Below are 16056 nucleotides of genomic sequence, written 5' to 3'. Positions count from 1 at the left end.
ATCTGTGAAAGAGTTTTGGAAGCATTTTTAGTGCAGCCACCTATTGTCCTTCTTGCCAATCCAAATAGGCTATTGCTTATAAATAAGCTCAGGAGAGAGGCAGCAAATGTTCATTGGTTATTAAATGCTCTGACAATTGACACTGTAAAGATGAGATTGAAAATCTTGCATATGCTAAAGTATTGAAAGTGACCTAGTTTTCTGCAAAACAAATGATTTAACCATGTCTTACTAAGAAATCTTAAATTAATATATAAAAGATAAACCAGGGATTTTATTAGCTAGAAAGAAGGATAATGCTTTTCATTTAGTAAACCAAAATGGATTCTGGCAATTTTTATAAGCACATTATGGTGCATTATTTATAATGATTGAGTTTATGGTTATTAAGTTTCCTTTGAATCATGAGATATGTCTTGATATGATATTACTTTGGTATGGTAGTTCACAGTAAGGTTATCCTTCCTGAATATTGAGTGAACTTGTAAGAAGGTCACTTTCCTTTTTCAGAGGAGTTAGGTTCATACAGTTGCTCATTGCAGGGTGAAAGCAACATTCTAGACTAAAGTTCCTTGCATCAGTGGTCCCAAAGTATCATAGCTGAAGATAGGAGTTGAGGCCTTTCAGTTCACTGGTTCATGGGGCTTAAAGACCTGAAGGACTGTGTTGCAATGATGAGTCTTCTAGTGAACTCCTCAGAGCAATAAAACTTGAACATGTGCCAAATAACTGAAGTGAGAGGACCACGCAATACCTTTCTAGCTGTTTCCAGGTGTCAGAAACAAGTTCCTTGCAGGTTATTATGTCCTCCTGGAATCCTGACTCTTCGTTCTGTAAGATCCTTTAACCAAATGAAGTGAAAAAACCCTATTTTATTAATGAACAGAATTTGGTTTTATTCATAAGTAAAACAACTGAAGAAAAAAAATAATTTCAGCAGGAAATCCCCTTGAAATATAGGTCAGCCAGTCTAAACAAGAATTCCTATTAAAACATTAGTTGAGTTCCTCTTATACATGATTTACTTATGAGAAATATTTCCAGGAAAAAAAGCCTAACTGAGACTAAACTATCCTGCAGGATATCCTAGCAAGGTGTAGAAAATATATAGCTATGGGATGATAATTTGTTCTCATAGTCTGTGGCTCTGTCCACTTTCCTTCCCATATGGCATTTCAAGAAGCATATCACAGCTGGATGTTCAGGTGACTACCTATACACAGGTTCCACTGCTGTTACGACAGTGAAAAGATTTAATGGCCAAGGATTACCTACAGTACAAACAGGCACCCATTGACTCCTTTGGCTTTTTATACCTTCAGAAAAAGTCTGAAGATTGACAGTTTGGCTTTAGTTCCTCCCGTAGATCAGTGTAAATTTTTGTACCCTTGGATTTTAGAATGTCAGAAGCCTTCTATTTCTAATTTTAGAGTTCCTGGTGATTTTTGTATGTGTGCTAATTCACAGTTTTCATAGTTATTTTGTTGTCTTTTGGCAATTTCTTGACGGGGGGTGGGGGGACGGACCAAAATCTTATCTTTAACCAGAACGAGTTCTTTGAGGTCTGTTTCTATGATACAGCCTCACCAGCTACTTGTGAATGTCTTGAAGTTTGAGTCCTGAGAAAATAGTCAGTTCTACTTGACCTTCAAGGATGTGGATTCCTAACCCCTTAGTTTCTTTGTGTTTGTTGAGTTGTACTAGCATATGCATAACAGCCTGTGATCCTACCCACGCTTCCTCCAGGGAGGGCAAGAAAGACCCTTTAGGTTTGATGAGTGGACTTACAAGGACACTGCCTACACATAGTTAGTTAGGAAAGATATGTCCCACACTGCTCATTCAACAGGCATTTCTGGTGCTTTACTGACTTTACATTTGCTAGGTTTTTCAGACATCATAATACCAAAAGGATGTGATGTTGCAGACTGTCTTCTCTTAAGCAAAGAGCCTTGCTCTCACTGTTGAGGGCAGTATGTTAACATCTTTGGAGTCATTACCAGAGTATTGTCTGCTTTGTATCAGCCTGTTCACAGATCCAAATGGTGTTGAATACTTAAATACTGCTGACTCTCCAGAGTTACTAGTATGGTCTCAACCTTAGCAGAAACTTTGATTTTGCTGTTACCACTTGAGTTTTCATCAGTACTTGGTCGTGCTACATATAGACCTGTCTCCTTGTTTGTTCTGTTCAAAGCACCAAATTTAGAACCAAATTTGCATCATACAGTGTTGACATTTATTTTTCCTTTTTTTATCAGTTGAGCATTGTTAGGGCAAGATTTTTTTAACATCGGGTCAGTTCTGTGAAAAATAAATTGTTCTTTGTCCATATGAAATCCTAATTACCAGTGTGGGCAAGATAAAAAAGCCCTGGTTTGTTTTGATACAGATTAATAAACTGCTATTGCAAATTGAATGTTTGCATGTTCAGACAGTCCTCATTTGTAGATCAACTTCTTTCATTCTTTCATATGTTTTTCCCTTGACCATAAATGAAAAGCACAAAATGTTCTGAAGTGTTCAAGTAATAGAAATAGCCCTGATCATTTCATATGGATCAAAAAAATTATTTTGGTGGTTATTTCTTGCACAAAATAATGGGGTTCGATCTCTTTCCTCTACAGGAATGATATTTTTGTGTTCCTGTTAAGTACAAGAGCTGGAGGCTTGGGCATTAACCTTACAGCTGCAGATACGGTAGGTGAAATTTGGTAACAATTTATGTAGGAAAGTCGGTCTTTTCTGTGTGCAAGTTGGCACTCTCTTGCCCATCCTGATCAATATTTTTAGTACTGCCATTCACAACAGGAAATTGCATAGCCTTGATTACTTTGCTATTCTTTACAACATAGTATTATCTTGATAGAGTTGTAGAATATTGGACATTTTGGTACATAGGTTTTGGTTACAGCTGGAAATTTCTTCCTTCTACCCCCCTACTTTAGTCTTAGAGTCTAGAAAGGAGTTGGATGACTGAAGGGGTCTATAGATGCAAATGACACTTACATGAAACAGCATTCAGTGTATGAATGACTTTTTGCTCCTAAGGTTCATTTACAAAGGAACCAGTGGAATAGGTATCAGTTACCCTTTTTTTCTGTGCACAGAGGAATGAAACAATGCCTCTAAAAGTATGAAGCCATTTGTAGTTGAATATCAGCTGCTCAGGAAGGATAAATTTCTTCCTCCCCAACTCACCAGAGGTGTAAAGGCATACCAATTTAGACAAATTGGAAGGCTTTGCACTCCGGAGCAGCTGCCACTAAGCACTACGGAAAAAATACTGATGAACCGTTCATCTTTTCAATAACAGCTGTTCTTGTGCTTCTAACCCATACCTTGTGTGTGTGCAGACTCGAGCCCAAGTCCTTAGTCACACAAAACCAAAGATCTCTGGATCAAAAAATATTACATAATTTTTTTAAAAATATCCCCTCATATCTTGCTGTCACTCAAAGAAATCAGAAGAAAGCAAGTATTTGTAGGATTTTCAGGGTGGAAAAGTTGTCTCCATTGCAATTGCTTGAACAGAGGAAATAAACAGGCAGGCTCCTTGCATGAACATTTTTTGTAATTTTCTTAATAGTTTTCTACCTAAAATGTTTAAAAATATTTTTGGTTTGTATTTTCATTGTGCATAAAGTACTGTTGGAGTGATAGGGCAATATGAATGTAATGTGGCATTTCAGTTTTTTATAGTAAAAGTACTAGAAGTGTTAGACTAGATTAGACTTTATCTAGGTTTGAAATAAAAAAAAATGGAGTATTACTTTTTGCATAAAATTCTAACGTGATGGGCTTTTTCTTCTTAAGGTAAGTAACACTAAAATGGGTTCATTATGTGGTTAGTCTGTAATTAATTGCATGAAAGTAATTTAATGTGATGACAAACTTCAGATTTTTGTGCCTCCAAAACAAGACATTCTGTGGAAGTTGAAACATTCACAGTGTCAGTTAGTTTGAATTCACCTGAAATGCAGTGGAAAAGTCTTCATAGGACTGGGCAAAGCTGGGTTGATACAACCTACAGTGGGGCTGTAATTCTGTGGAATGTATGATCGAACTTTTATGAGTATATTGGATTTTTGTTAGTTTAATCACCGGGTGCTCTAAATGTATGTTTTTATTTAATCCTTTTCTGGTGTTCTCTTGCAGGTAATTTTCTATGACAGTGATTGGAACCCAACAGTAGACCAACAAGCTATGGACCGGGCACACAGGCTGGGTCAAACGAAACAAGTCACTGTGTACCGGTTGATATGCAAAGGCACCATTGAGGAGCGCATCTTACAAAGGGCAAAGGAAAAGAGTGAGGTAGGAATAAAGAAACTAACTGAAACAGGAAGGTACAGAAATGGTATCAGAAAGCACATATCAACATGAGTAAAGAAACAGAAAAAGCATCTGAAGGGAGGCAGAAGAAAAGGCAAAAGGGAGTGTATTTGTTCAAATAAACAAATCTGTGTCCCTAACGCAGAAGCATTCCAGTTACATTATATGACCTGGAAAGAAGCTAATTATTACAGTGAAACTGCTCAGGCTTCTTTAAGACTAGAGCTTCAGTTTTTGCTGCGTCAGAGTTACTGATTCCTCTCATGTTATACAACAGCTGATTTTTTTTTTACAAAAGACATTTGAAAGGTAGTTAAGTGCAAATTATTTGAGGTGTGAGGGTTGCCAGAGAAGCTCAGTGTCCTGCAGCATCAAGCAGTAGGTGTATTAGGAACTTTAAATCTCATGGCACTTCACTGGCAAGAAAAAAGTTAAGGAAGATTCACCTTTTTCAGTAGGTATACTGTATAGAGCATTCAGATGTTCTGTGTGCTTGGAGTTTTTTTAGCTTTTGTGTTACTTAGATGCTGCTCATGGTGTTGCAGCAACTGAATGCATTCATATTTCCCTTGTTGAAATTAACTGTTTTCTCTGGGATCCTGCACTAGAGTTGTCTGATCTCAACCTGAAAATTAAGTGCAGTCTTCTTGTTGGTGATCCAAATCATTGAAATTACCTTATGTTAAAGCTTGTTCTCTTCTGCTAAGTTACTACTCTTTTTTGTTGTTTATTTTTTTAAGCATAGTTGTAGTAAAAAGAGGTTGAGTGAATTGTTAAACTGTTACACTGACTCAGTACAGAGATACAGTTTTCAATCAAGGAGATGAAAAATGTTGTGCTCTTTAAGAGTGTGATCTGCATGATCATCTGTGCAGCTTACTTGAAAAATGAATGGGTAAATTATGCCTGACAGGACTGTTTTTGTTCAGCAGTGTATTAATACTTTTAACATTTATAGTTTATTTATGCTGCTTCAGAAAAAGTGCAACTTTGCATAAGGGATGGTAATTTTCTGCTTTCTATCTCAGTTGCTCCTCATATTTTATACTCTTAATTATACTCTTAATAAATCTTCCCTGAAATTTCGGTACTAAATTTGATACATATAGGTATGATAGAGAAATTGAGTCATCTCTGACTTACAACGAAGCATTTGCATGTTTTTTGGGACTGGCTTTCAGCAATGGGTAGCGAGAATGGTTGATGGCTGCTTTGACTAATTTTTCCTTTTATTTCTCTCTTGTTTTTTTCCTTCTAGATCCAACGAATGGTGATTTCAGGTGGCAATTTCAAACCTGACACCTTGAAGCCAAAGGAGGTGGTCAGCCTTCTGCTGGATGATGAGGAGCTAGAAAAAAAATGTATGTGAAATTGGTGTTTCAGCATTTTCCCCATATTCCACTTCATTACCGTATGAAATCTCTGTTTTTATCTCTACAAACACGTTTACTTGCTGATAACAACTTCTGTTTCCTGTCTCTTTTTGCATTGCCAACTCTTGTTAGTACAAGCTCGTTTTATATCACTGTTGAGCTGAATAATGAAGTTGTGCAAAATGAGACCTGATGACGTGATAAAGTTTTTATTGGCACTCATTCAGGATCATTACATTGTTCCTGGATGACAGAGCTTTGACAAGAATTATGTAGGTCTCAACAAGAAAATTATTAGTAAAATGCTGTATTTCATCATATTTTTGAAGCTGTATTAGAGGTATACACTTTTTTGTTGCTTGAAGGAAGAATTTTGCTGTAAGACTTTTTAGTAATTTGGAAACAAGTAGTTTTAATACAGTAGTGTTTTCAGTGTATTTTAGTTGTAATACAACTGACTTTTCTTCCAAGTTCTGTTAGAACCAGAATTTCTTGTAAGATTGATGAAAAAATGTGAAATACCTTTCCAGTGGTGACACCTTTGTGTTTCTTTTCCAACAGTGCGTCAGCGTCAAGAAGAGAAACGACAGCAGGAAGAAACAAATCGTGTGAAGGAACGTAAACGTAAAAGGGAAAAATATGCTGAAAAGGTACTTTGATGCAGAGGTCACCTGTGTCAGTGATAGAGCCAGAAGAGCTTCAGGATCACTATTACGTGATGCGGAAACATTTTATGCCAAGGCAATCTAATGAGTAAAGCCTTCTTCCCTTCACCATTGAAAGTCCATCTGTGGCAGTTCCCTACACTTAAGAGGGATATTACAAAATAAATAATGCATAGCTACCTGTCTTTTAATCATTAGCAACTTCAAAAATAAGGAAGTGCTGCATACCCAAATAACACTGTCAGTCACCAGTAGTCTACAGACAACAATTTGAGGACTCATGCTTGAAAAAACAAAATTATCAGCTGACCATTCTGTGACGTTAAAAGGTGACTTAATCAAGATTTTGTCCTACAAGGACATAAAAGGAATCTGCACCAAACGCGGATATGAGGCTTCTGTGGAACAAGGGCAGATCAGCTTGTTTAAAAAGCATCATTAAAACTAGTTTATGAAAATTCTGAATTTATGAGATAGGAACGCTTTGCATTAATTAATTGGAATTTTGTGTAATGATAAAGCATTTCAAGCTCACTCCAAAAGGTACTGGAAATCAAAATAATTCTGTAAGAGTAATTCTCTGTAATTCCAGCTGTTTTATGAAGAAAAACAAACAAAACTCTACTTAAATCTAAAGTATTTAAGGAATCTATTACCATGTCCTTCAGAAACTTGTTTTGGGAAATTCTGGATGTGGCATTCCTTGAGTTAAAATACTGGACTAGGTTTTAAGGTTTTGGGTTGTTTGCTCCCATTCTTCTGTTTTAACATCTGTTTCATTCCTGGTATTATTTTATTTATTTCAGAAGAAGAAGGAAGATGAGTTGGATGGGAAGAGAAAGAAAGAGGGCATGAACCTTGTGATTCCATTTGTTCCTTCAGCTGATAACTCCAACCTGTCTGCTGATGGGGATGACTCTTTCATTAGTGTAGACTCTGCCATGCCCAGTCCTTTCAGTGAGGTAAGACTCGCTGCTGCTTTAACTTGTTTACTGTTTTAGTTGTGGCCTTACATCCTGTAGGATTCTTTCTGTTATTTTAGCTATTTTAGAACTTGGAGTGCATGGGGAAGTGATGTGTCTTAAAGGTGAACCATGGAAAGGAAAATGGTTTGTTGAATATGTAACAGCTGCTAGTAAGCTGCCTTACAGGACTTGATGTTATTTGAGATTCTGTTATTCCCCTACTCCTTCACTCTCTGCCTCCCTTTTCTACAGTGAGTTCACGGCCTGACTTCCTCCCATTCAGCCCCTGAAATTTTTCCATTCCTGCCTGCAGTCCCACTTACTTTCTTGTCCCTCTTTCCTGCCTTTGTCATGCTCATGTTTATGACTATGTACCTTCTCCCATACCAGTATCTTCCATAGGAAGGACACTGCTTCTGAACCAAACAGTATCCCTCAAATAGCTTCTTGACATTCAGTTTCTTTATAAGTACCCCTCACTAGTCCCATCTGCATCTTCTTCTCTGCTTCCTTCCTTGCTTCAGGTTCTGAATTAGTGTGGGGTTGTTTTTCTGGAATTTAAATTATAAATTCACACACACACATCTTATTTTCCTTCATCTTTGTGTAACAAATTGCAAACTGGTTTTACCAGCAAATGTATTTTGTTCTATGCCCTCCGATTAAGATTTCTGGTTTGCATTGTTCCCTTACTGATCAAGATTTTTATTAGTGGTAGTAGTGGGTTAAGAATCCTATTTTCTCTTTTGCGGTTGAAGATGCACAGTTGAATAACAATTTACTTAAATCTCTGCTGAGCCCATTAGTCTTTTGCTTCTTAACATGTATTGTCATGAATGGAAGTTAAGTGGCTCCTGGAGGTCTTTGCTGCTCAGCATGTAAAGTGTGGTGTGATCAGGCAGATGATGTCTCATTCTCATGCTGCTATTCTAGAGAAGATAGGAAAGAACAAGTACCAGTTAATTACTTGTGATTGTATATCATTTGAAGATCTTACTATTTTTGTAAGTTAACGGCTTTGTTCTCTCATGTTTAGATATCCATCAGCAGTGAATTACATATGGGCTCTATCCCTCCCGATGAGAGCAGTAACGATATGCTTGTGATTGTGGATGATCCAGCTTCTTCAGCTCCTCAGTCAAGAGCAACAAACTCTCCTTCTTCCATTACTGGTTCAGTTTCAGATACCGTGAATGGTCAGTACTCTTGCCTTGATTTGCTACTAACATTTATTAAACCTTGACTTTGCATGGCTAAATGATACATTTTCTGCATTTTAACAAGAATATATGTATGGTTGGCAAAATTTGGGGAAAAAAATTTGCCTTTTCATAGAGAAATTACTTTTGATTTGATAGGAAATCAGTCCATAGTCTGTCATTCACCACACTTACCTCTTTTCTGTGTTAGTTACTTCAAAAAGTGTTGTCCTTTGTTCCTGTCTTGCAGAGGGCTCTCCTTCCATTATGTTTATGTTACCAAATTGCAGACAACCATAGAACTATTAATCTCTAGGCTTTTCCTTGAATTTGCTGTTGAGTTAGTAATCAATTCTCTATCTCCAGTGGGTGATTGGAGCAATTTCTTTAAATGCAATAATTTTAAATGCATTTGCAATAATGGCAAGTGGTTTTAACTACCAGAGTTTTCTACAGTAAAATAGGTAGAACCATAGTTGTTGATGAGTTTCTTCAGAGACAGCAGACAGAAGAAACTGTATCTCTGTCTTCAACTAAGAAAATGCATGATCCTGAAGTAAAACTCAGAATCCTCAACCTGTTTCTGAGTTAGATTCATAATAGTGGTGAGCAGTTAATAAGAAGTTGTTACTGAAGAGTAAAGTTTTGTATAAATAATTTCTTTTTATGGGATCATGGCTTGCTAACAATGTCTCTGTTAATGTAAATGTAACATATCAGTGAATTGGAACAGTATTAATGTAACTGGTAGGCAGTTTTGATGCTGTCCTCACTTGTGAGTCACACGAAATACTATAGTAGTCACTGATTTAACATTCTTTTCTTGTTCAGGTGTTTCAATGCAAGATACATCTCTCAGTGGGAGAGGCCAGTCAAGTCGAAGCCGGGGTCGTCCTAAAGGTGGATCAAAAGCCAGCACTGGGAAAGGCAGGAGCCGGAAGTCAATAGCGGGAAGTGCAGCTGCGATGGCAGGTGCCAAAGCAGGGGCAGCAGCAGCCTCTGCAGCGGCGTACGCAGCGTACGGATACAACGTCTCTAAAGGTATGTGGGGAAGGGGCAGCAGCACAATACCCACAGTAGAACCAACCACATGACTTTGGGTGATTGCTCTTTACAACCTGGCAAAAAAGAGAGTAAGTGTTGTGGTTTTGGTATTGCTCATCCATTATATTGTGAGATCCAGGCAATGTACAGTGTGACATGATAAGGTTCTGAGGGGGAGCCAGTTTCACCGCAGATGACCTTGGATTTGTTTCATCTGCTCTTTGAATTATCTCATGCCAAATATTTTTCCTCTTGTTTTTTTAGTTTGGGGGTTTTTTTTGGTATCCAGACAGATTAGATAGTGTTTATCCCATGGCAATGACTGTGGCTTTCCTACATTGGATCATGTTGAAGTTACAATATCACATTCCAAAACCTGCTGAACTCATGGTGATTGAGCTTCGGCTTTACACTAGCTCAAGGTGGCCCTGTGTATGTTTTTATGGCCCTGTAAGATTTTTTTTATCTTAAGGACACTCTTCTTCATTAAACTCTCATAAATCATGAATACAGTGTTCTTAGGACTGATTGTTAGTATATTTTTGGCTGTTGAAGAACCACAAGGGGAATAATATACTCATGTGGAATTTGATTCTCTTTTCTATTGCTAGGCATGTCTGCAAGTAGCCCTCTACAAACAGCAATCATTCGGCCTTCCGGACTTGTAGATTTTGGACCTTCAAGCGCCTCTTCTCCCTTGAGCTCCCCTTTGAGCAAAGGAAACAGTGTTTGTGGGACCCCCAAAAGTTTAAACGTGACCAGCAGTCTCATATCAGAAACTTCAGTTCGGAAGCAAAGTAAAGGTGCCCACACCTCAGGTGGTCGGTAGTAATTTTGAACCCCCAAAGCTTATCTGAGCTGTGTTGGCTTTCAGAGTAGACCACCCTGCCAGTTGAAGGCATGCAAATGAATGCCCTGTTGCTGTCCAGCACATGTGTGTAAGGAAAATCAAAGCACAATGGGAGTGGGTGGTTGATGTGAGCACTTTGATTATGTGTATTCCAAAAAACTATATTTGCAGACACTGCAAGAAGGAGGGAAGGGAGTCTGGGGTAACTAAGAGAGTGTCAGCTTATGTTTCATTGATGTATCTGACAAAGATTCCTGAGAAAGCATCCAGCTACTCCATGCAACATCCTGCAGCTGTGTGTGCTTGAAGTCACACCACTATACTTTCTGTCTTGTAGCCTGAGGTGGAGCCCAGTGTTAGTTTTGTCCTATGAAATCAATATCCAAACCCCAGGAGTATCCTGTAGAGTCACAAAACATTTCTGTACTGGCAGCTGCTCAGTGAACCTGCAGGAGTAATAGGGGGCTCTGCTGAAGATGATGTGATCAAAAAAAATCTTGGGTTCTTCTGGTGTGGTTCTCTGGGTTCTTTAAAGGCTTGAAATGCAAAGAAAGGTGTCTCAAGTGGTTTCCAGGGAGTGGATTCTTTTCAGCACCATTTGTCAGGAAGATGGTCAGAGCTGCAGAATACAGGGAGTGCTGTCAACCCTAGTGAGAGCAGCAGCACAGCCTCTGCTTCATGCAGTGGAAGAAACCACAAGCCAGTGATTGGTTTGCATTTCAGAGTTCTCATCAGCACATTTACTCACTGTGTTTAAAATGATTTCTCTCATTTTTGAGGTGTGCAGAACTCTTAAAGGCTTAGAAACAAAAAGTGCTCTATTAGTACAAATCTCGAGAAGGAGGAAAGCTGAAGTGCTGAGGAAGGGTTTGTGCTGCTCCTCTCACTGTGCCAAAGCAAAGCATGGATCTGCAGCTTGTAGTGCTGTGAGAGGAGCAACAAAAAACAGTCCTGAGAGAGAGAGAACTATGCCATTCCCCCTTCTAGCCAAATCCTGGGGAAAAAATTGTCTCATATCCCAGCCATCCCATTGACTGTTCTTGCAGTGTGTTTTCCCTTCATCTCTGTGATCATCACACATACTGGCATAGTTGAGTTCACTGCAGTGTGTGGGCACCATTAGCTGTGTCCCGTGAGGCTGATAGAAGGCCGTGCTGCTGCCAGTGCCCATCCATGTTCTTGTTCCCTGGTTGCTCCTTCCCTGTTCCCAATGCACAAACCCTGCCCGGTAGCTCCTTGCTTTGCTGTAAGCATTGTCTGCGTTGCACTGAGATTTAGGTGTGGGACAGTTCTTCTGTCTGACACATTGAGTAAAGAGGCTGTTCTGCTGGGGCACTTTCAACCCTTGACAGAGACAAGCAAGTTGAGTTGCAGGTCTGGGCTGTGACAGTGGAAGATTACTTTTTTTATTATTATAGTTTTTTTCTGACCCCAAATCCCTTGCCTGGCGTCCTACAGTGTGGAGCGAGTGCTTCCTGTTGGCTCTGCCTCTAATTTGCACACCTGAAAATAGCAGAACTGAGCTTAGTTAGATTGATTTTTAAACAGATTTGCAGGGGATAATTGAGGGGGAGGTGTTGTTTAATTAACTAATGAAGACTTCCCCCTTCCCCTCTTATTCACGTGTATATATGATATTTAGAGGGAATCAGACAAATGCCAAGCCTTTTTTTCTCTTTGAATGTGCTGTCTATTTTTGTAACTGAACTTGTACATATGTATAAAGAGAGACACATCTTTCTTTTACTAACTGGAGGAGAAAATCTTAAATAAAATGGAGTGAGATAATTTTATGTAAATCAGTGTCTTTGTGGTTTTTATGCATATAGCTGTATGAATGAGAGGATTAGGGAAGAGAGCATGGAGGGTGCGCATCTGGAAGTGCTTCTAGAGACATGCACTGCTCAATGTAAAGCTCTAGAGTGTGTGCTCTTCCAAGTATCACCTTTGTAACCTTCTTCAGTTACAACTGTACCCTTATCCCTTGTCTGTATTCACTGATTATCTCATAATCTGTTTTGGAGTAGGTGTGCAGCAGATCATAAGAAAACAGAAGCAAGTATAATGTGCGTAATTACTCAGCACCTGAACTATGAAGCTTGAATTCAATACAGTTGATTGTTTTGAGACATCATGCTCTACAGTTTGGGAGTTTTTTTCTTTTTTTTTTCAATGGGAGTTGAAGGGACTTTTTTATGTGCAGTCTTGATTTCTGAGGTGCTAGACAGTTCCATCAATTTCTAATCCAAAGTGAAGAGAAAAAAATAATTTGTAATTTGAAAAGTTTGCAAAAATGTAATATGTGCTGTTGCATGCTATACTTATGAAATATTAAATTATTCATATTTTAAACACTGATAAATATAAAAATAAAGTACATCTAGGAGTATAAATATATTTATAATATATATAAATAAAATATATTTAAGCTAAAAAATTTAAAATAAAAATACAAAATAAAAATATATTTAAAATAATTTAATCTTCAAAAGAAATACCAAATGATATCACAAGTTGTGGCAAAAGCAGTGATAGTCTATCTGCTTGTGAAATATGCATCAGGCCAACAAGTTCAGGAAGATCTAACATGATTGTAAAATAAACGAGCTGGTAGATTATATCCAGTTCAATTTCTGCAAGAAGTTAAATTTCAACAGATGCATTCTTTGTATTATGCGTCATAGGAGAACGGATTCTCTGATATTAATCAAGGAATTGGGAAGAATTCCTGTAATGGCTGTCCTAGTCTAATTTCTGGATTTAGGGAAGGAAGTGGTGCTAGAAAAGCAAAGAATGGGGAGGTTTTTTAAGGAGGCGGAGGTAGTTTTGTGATTATTATGTGGGGAACCTTTCTGTTGAAGTGAGCAAATGGGTGTGCACACTGAAGCTTTGTTCTTTAAAGTTTCACTCCGAGCATCTTTTCACTCCGACTATGTGTTGTGCACTTGTTGTATGGATTAATGGCAGAGAAAGTCACTTTCCTTTGAGGGATCAAGGTCTTTGCTAGTGGTAGAAACAATTATTAATGAACTGAGTTTGTATTTTAAGCTGGTGTGGTGAAATAGCTGTCAGTATTGTTTGGGGGATGTTGGGAATGCTATGTATTCCTCATGCTACTTGATTGTAGCAATTTACTCAGCAGTTATTACAAAACTGTTAAATATAGTTCACTTATCAGTGCTATTGAAGACACTTAAAGGTGATAATTTTCTTAGGTCCTGAGAAGTTAGGACTAAAAGGTTCTGTTGTGTCCCACACTCGCACAATTTTTGTAGTTTAGCTTGTAAGAGATGTCCAGTCAGAAGGGTCCCCAGAATATCCATTTTTTCCCACTGTCACACATGGTCAACAAAGTCTTACCAAGCAACAGCATAGTTAAATCTAAAACACCAAAAACCAACTACAATATTCTTTTGCAAGACAGCAAGAGTGACTGAAACCGTTACCTTCTCTCAAAAAATATTGTAAGGTAGCTGGAGACAGGAGAAAGGGATTTCTGCCTGACCCTCTGATGTTGACTTTAACCCTCACACATGCAGACAGGACATAGCAGCCAGGCCATTGATAAATGCAAAATTATGAGCCCCAATGCACTTTGCCCTATATCTTCTCTCTGGATATGGTTACTATCAGCACCCTAGAGAATGGCAAAACCAAGCAAAAAAAGCTGGGAAAGAAAGAACAAGCAGAATGATGCATCGAAGAAACAAGAAAATAACTTGTCCTTGCTCACCACAGACAGATTGTGAAGGTCAGCATCTGAGATTATTATCCTATAGAAATAGAGCGCTGAAGTGTCCTCTCAACTCCTTTTCAAAATCATGTTGATCAGACAGACAGGGACTTGCATCGCACTGTCCCCAGAAATTGTTCTGTTTAGCTGTACAGTCACTGTGCAGTCCCTTCCACACAAACTGTTACCACTTTTTTAAATGATTTGGTTCCTTGGCTTCACGGTGTATTCAGAATTTTTCTAACTTCTGTTTTAAAGTATTTTATGACCAGTTGGAGTCCACTTTTTCTAAGTCAGTGGAAGATTAATTAACCCGCAAGCCATTTTCTCTTTCTATCATGGGTCAAGTCTGTCATCCTCTCCATTTAGTCAGCCACTAGATCTCCTTTTCCTATTCTGCAAAGAGATAAACAGGAGGATTTGCACCTGGAACTGCTTTAATTCAGTATTAACTCCAGGTATTAATGCTGCTCCGTCCAAATGCAGTGTTATTTCCATGCCTTCTCCCCTCTCTGTTGCACGCTTTCCCCACCACAGTGTATCTGCTCTTTGCTGTCTCATGTTCTGTTTGTAGAAAGCTGCCTGTCTGCCCAGAGCTATATCTTGCTTTATTTCCATGTTCCCAAAGTGTTTCCTTTAGCAGCATTTCGCAGTGGGGGAGGCACACAAAGCTCAGTGGGAAAAACTCCATGCAGCAGGAATAGGGGTCTGCACTACTTGGACTGTAGCTCAGGACAGCCAAGGTGCTGCTGAGAGGAGGAAGAACACAATTGATAAAATCACTTGAGGGCAGGATGTGGATCAGTGTAATTTGGGAAATGCTGCCCTGTGACCACTGCCCTGCCTGTCCTGGTCTCCTCTTAGTGGAGTGAGCTGGTGTGCTTCTACTCCCAGATATACTTACAGGCTCCTCAGCTTCTCACTTCTGCCTCCATTGCTTTTTTGGTTGGGTTTTTTTTGTTGGTTTTTTTTGTTTGTTTGTTTTGTTGACTATTCAGTCTGAGACACATTATAACTCTCAGGGAGCCCTACAGGCATTGTCTTGTGTTCTCCTTCCTGCTCAAGAAGGGATGGTGGTGCACACCCTCCTGTCCTTTGGAAGTTTCTGCTGGAGTGGCTGGACTCATTACCCAAAGGGATGCTACTTGCATGTGAAGTGTAACTGAGACACGCATACTAAAATAAAGGCAATCACACCTTATTCTCCTAGAATTTTGAAGGCTTTATTTTTTATTTGCGGCCTGTACCAGTTGCATAGCAGTGAATGAGAGAGGGGAAGCGGGAGCATCATTATTAGGACGATACAGGTAGCCCAGCTCTCAGATTGAACCAGTAGGTCTGTAGAGCAAGCAAGTTGTTCTTGCAGCACTCACATTAGCATGTGCTTCTCTGAAAAGCCTCCAACAAATGCCTTGTGAAACAGAGGAATGCATAAGATGGGTTGGGTTTCTTCCAGCTTCACCCTCCTCTTAGCTCCTGCGTACTACCTCAGAAGAGTGAAGTTACTCCAAAGCTAATGGGTCTTGCAGGCATTTAGTACCAAATTCTAATTATAGAATGTTCTTCTAGGGGCATATGAGGGAATTTGTTTGCATCCCAGGCATGAGGAAATGTTTCAGTACTCAGGTATGAAACAATGACTCCTTCCTTCCTCAGCTGATGAGCATCACCGGTAGAATGAGGTAGAGGAAGAAAACACTGAAACATCACTTTTGTGCCTTCTTGAGTTTCCCATGAACTGTCTCTTCCTTCTTTGACAGGATTGCTGGTTCTGCTAAGTCTGCTGTAGTTAACAGGAGACCTAAACATCCAGGGATTACAGTATCTCTTGTCATCTCTGTGATATTTTTTTTGCAAGCACTTGTTTTTTTCCTCCCTGCTCCTTAACCTCA

The 16056-nt window shown here is 38.9% G+C and overlaps 1 protein-coding gene across 2 annotated transcripts in view; it reads left to right on the top strand.

Annotated features, from left to right (window-relative positions):
* INO80 (INO80 complex ATPase subunit) overlaps positions 1-12230 on the top strand; it is a 68818-nt gene extending 56588 nt beyond the window's left edge. The window contains exons 29-36 of one of the 2 annotated variants that reach the window (XM_032691372.1): positions 2628-2700; positions 4159-4317; positions 5594-5696; positions 6270-6358; positions 7180-7335; positions 8375-8534; positions 9369-9578; positions 10193-12230. In XM_032691372.1, coding sequence (XP_032547263.1) covers positions 2628-2700; positions 4159-4317; positions 5594-5696; positions 6270-6358; positions 7180-7335; positions 8375-8534; positions 9369-9578; positions 10193-10410 — 1168 coding nt within the window. In that variant the 3' untranslated portion in view covers positions 10411-12230. Of the gene's footprint in view, positions 1-2627; positions 2701-4158; positions 4318-5593; positions 5701-6269; positions 6359-7179; positions 7336-8374; positions 8535-9368; positions 9579-10192 lie in introns of those variants that run through there. The other variant, XM_032691373.1, reaches the window with a different exon arrangement.
* Positions 12231-16056: the final 3826 nt, after the last annotated feature.

The sequence above is a fragment of the Chiroxiphia lanceolata genome, chromosome 6 (genome assembly GCF_009829145.1).
Source record: "Chiroxiphia lanceolata isolate bChiLan1 chromosome 6, bChiLan1.pri, whole genome shotgun sequence".
Lineage (NCBI taxonomy): Eukaryota > Metazoa > Chordata > Aves > Passeriformes > Pipridae > Chiroxiphia > Chiroxiphia lanceolata.
Note: the sequence above shows the minus strand (reverse complement) of the source record. Positions and strands in the feature narration are given on the sequence as shown.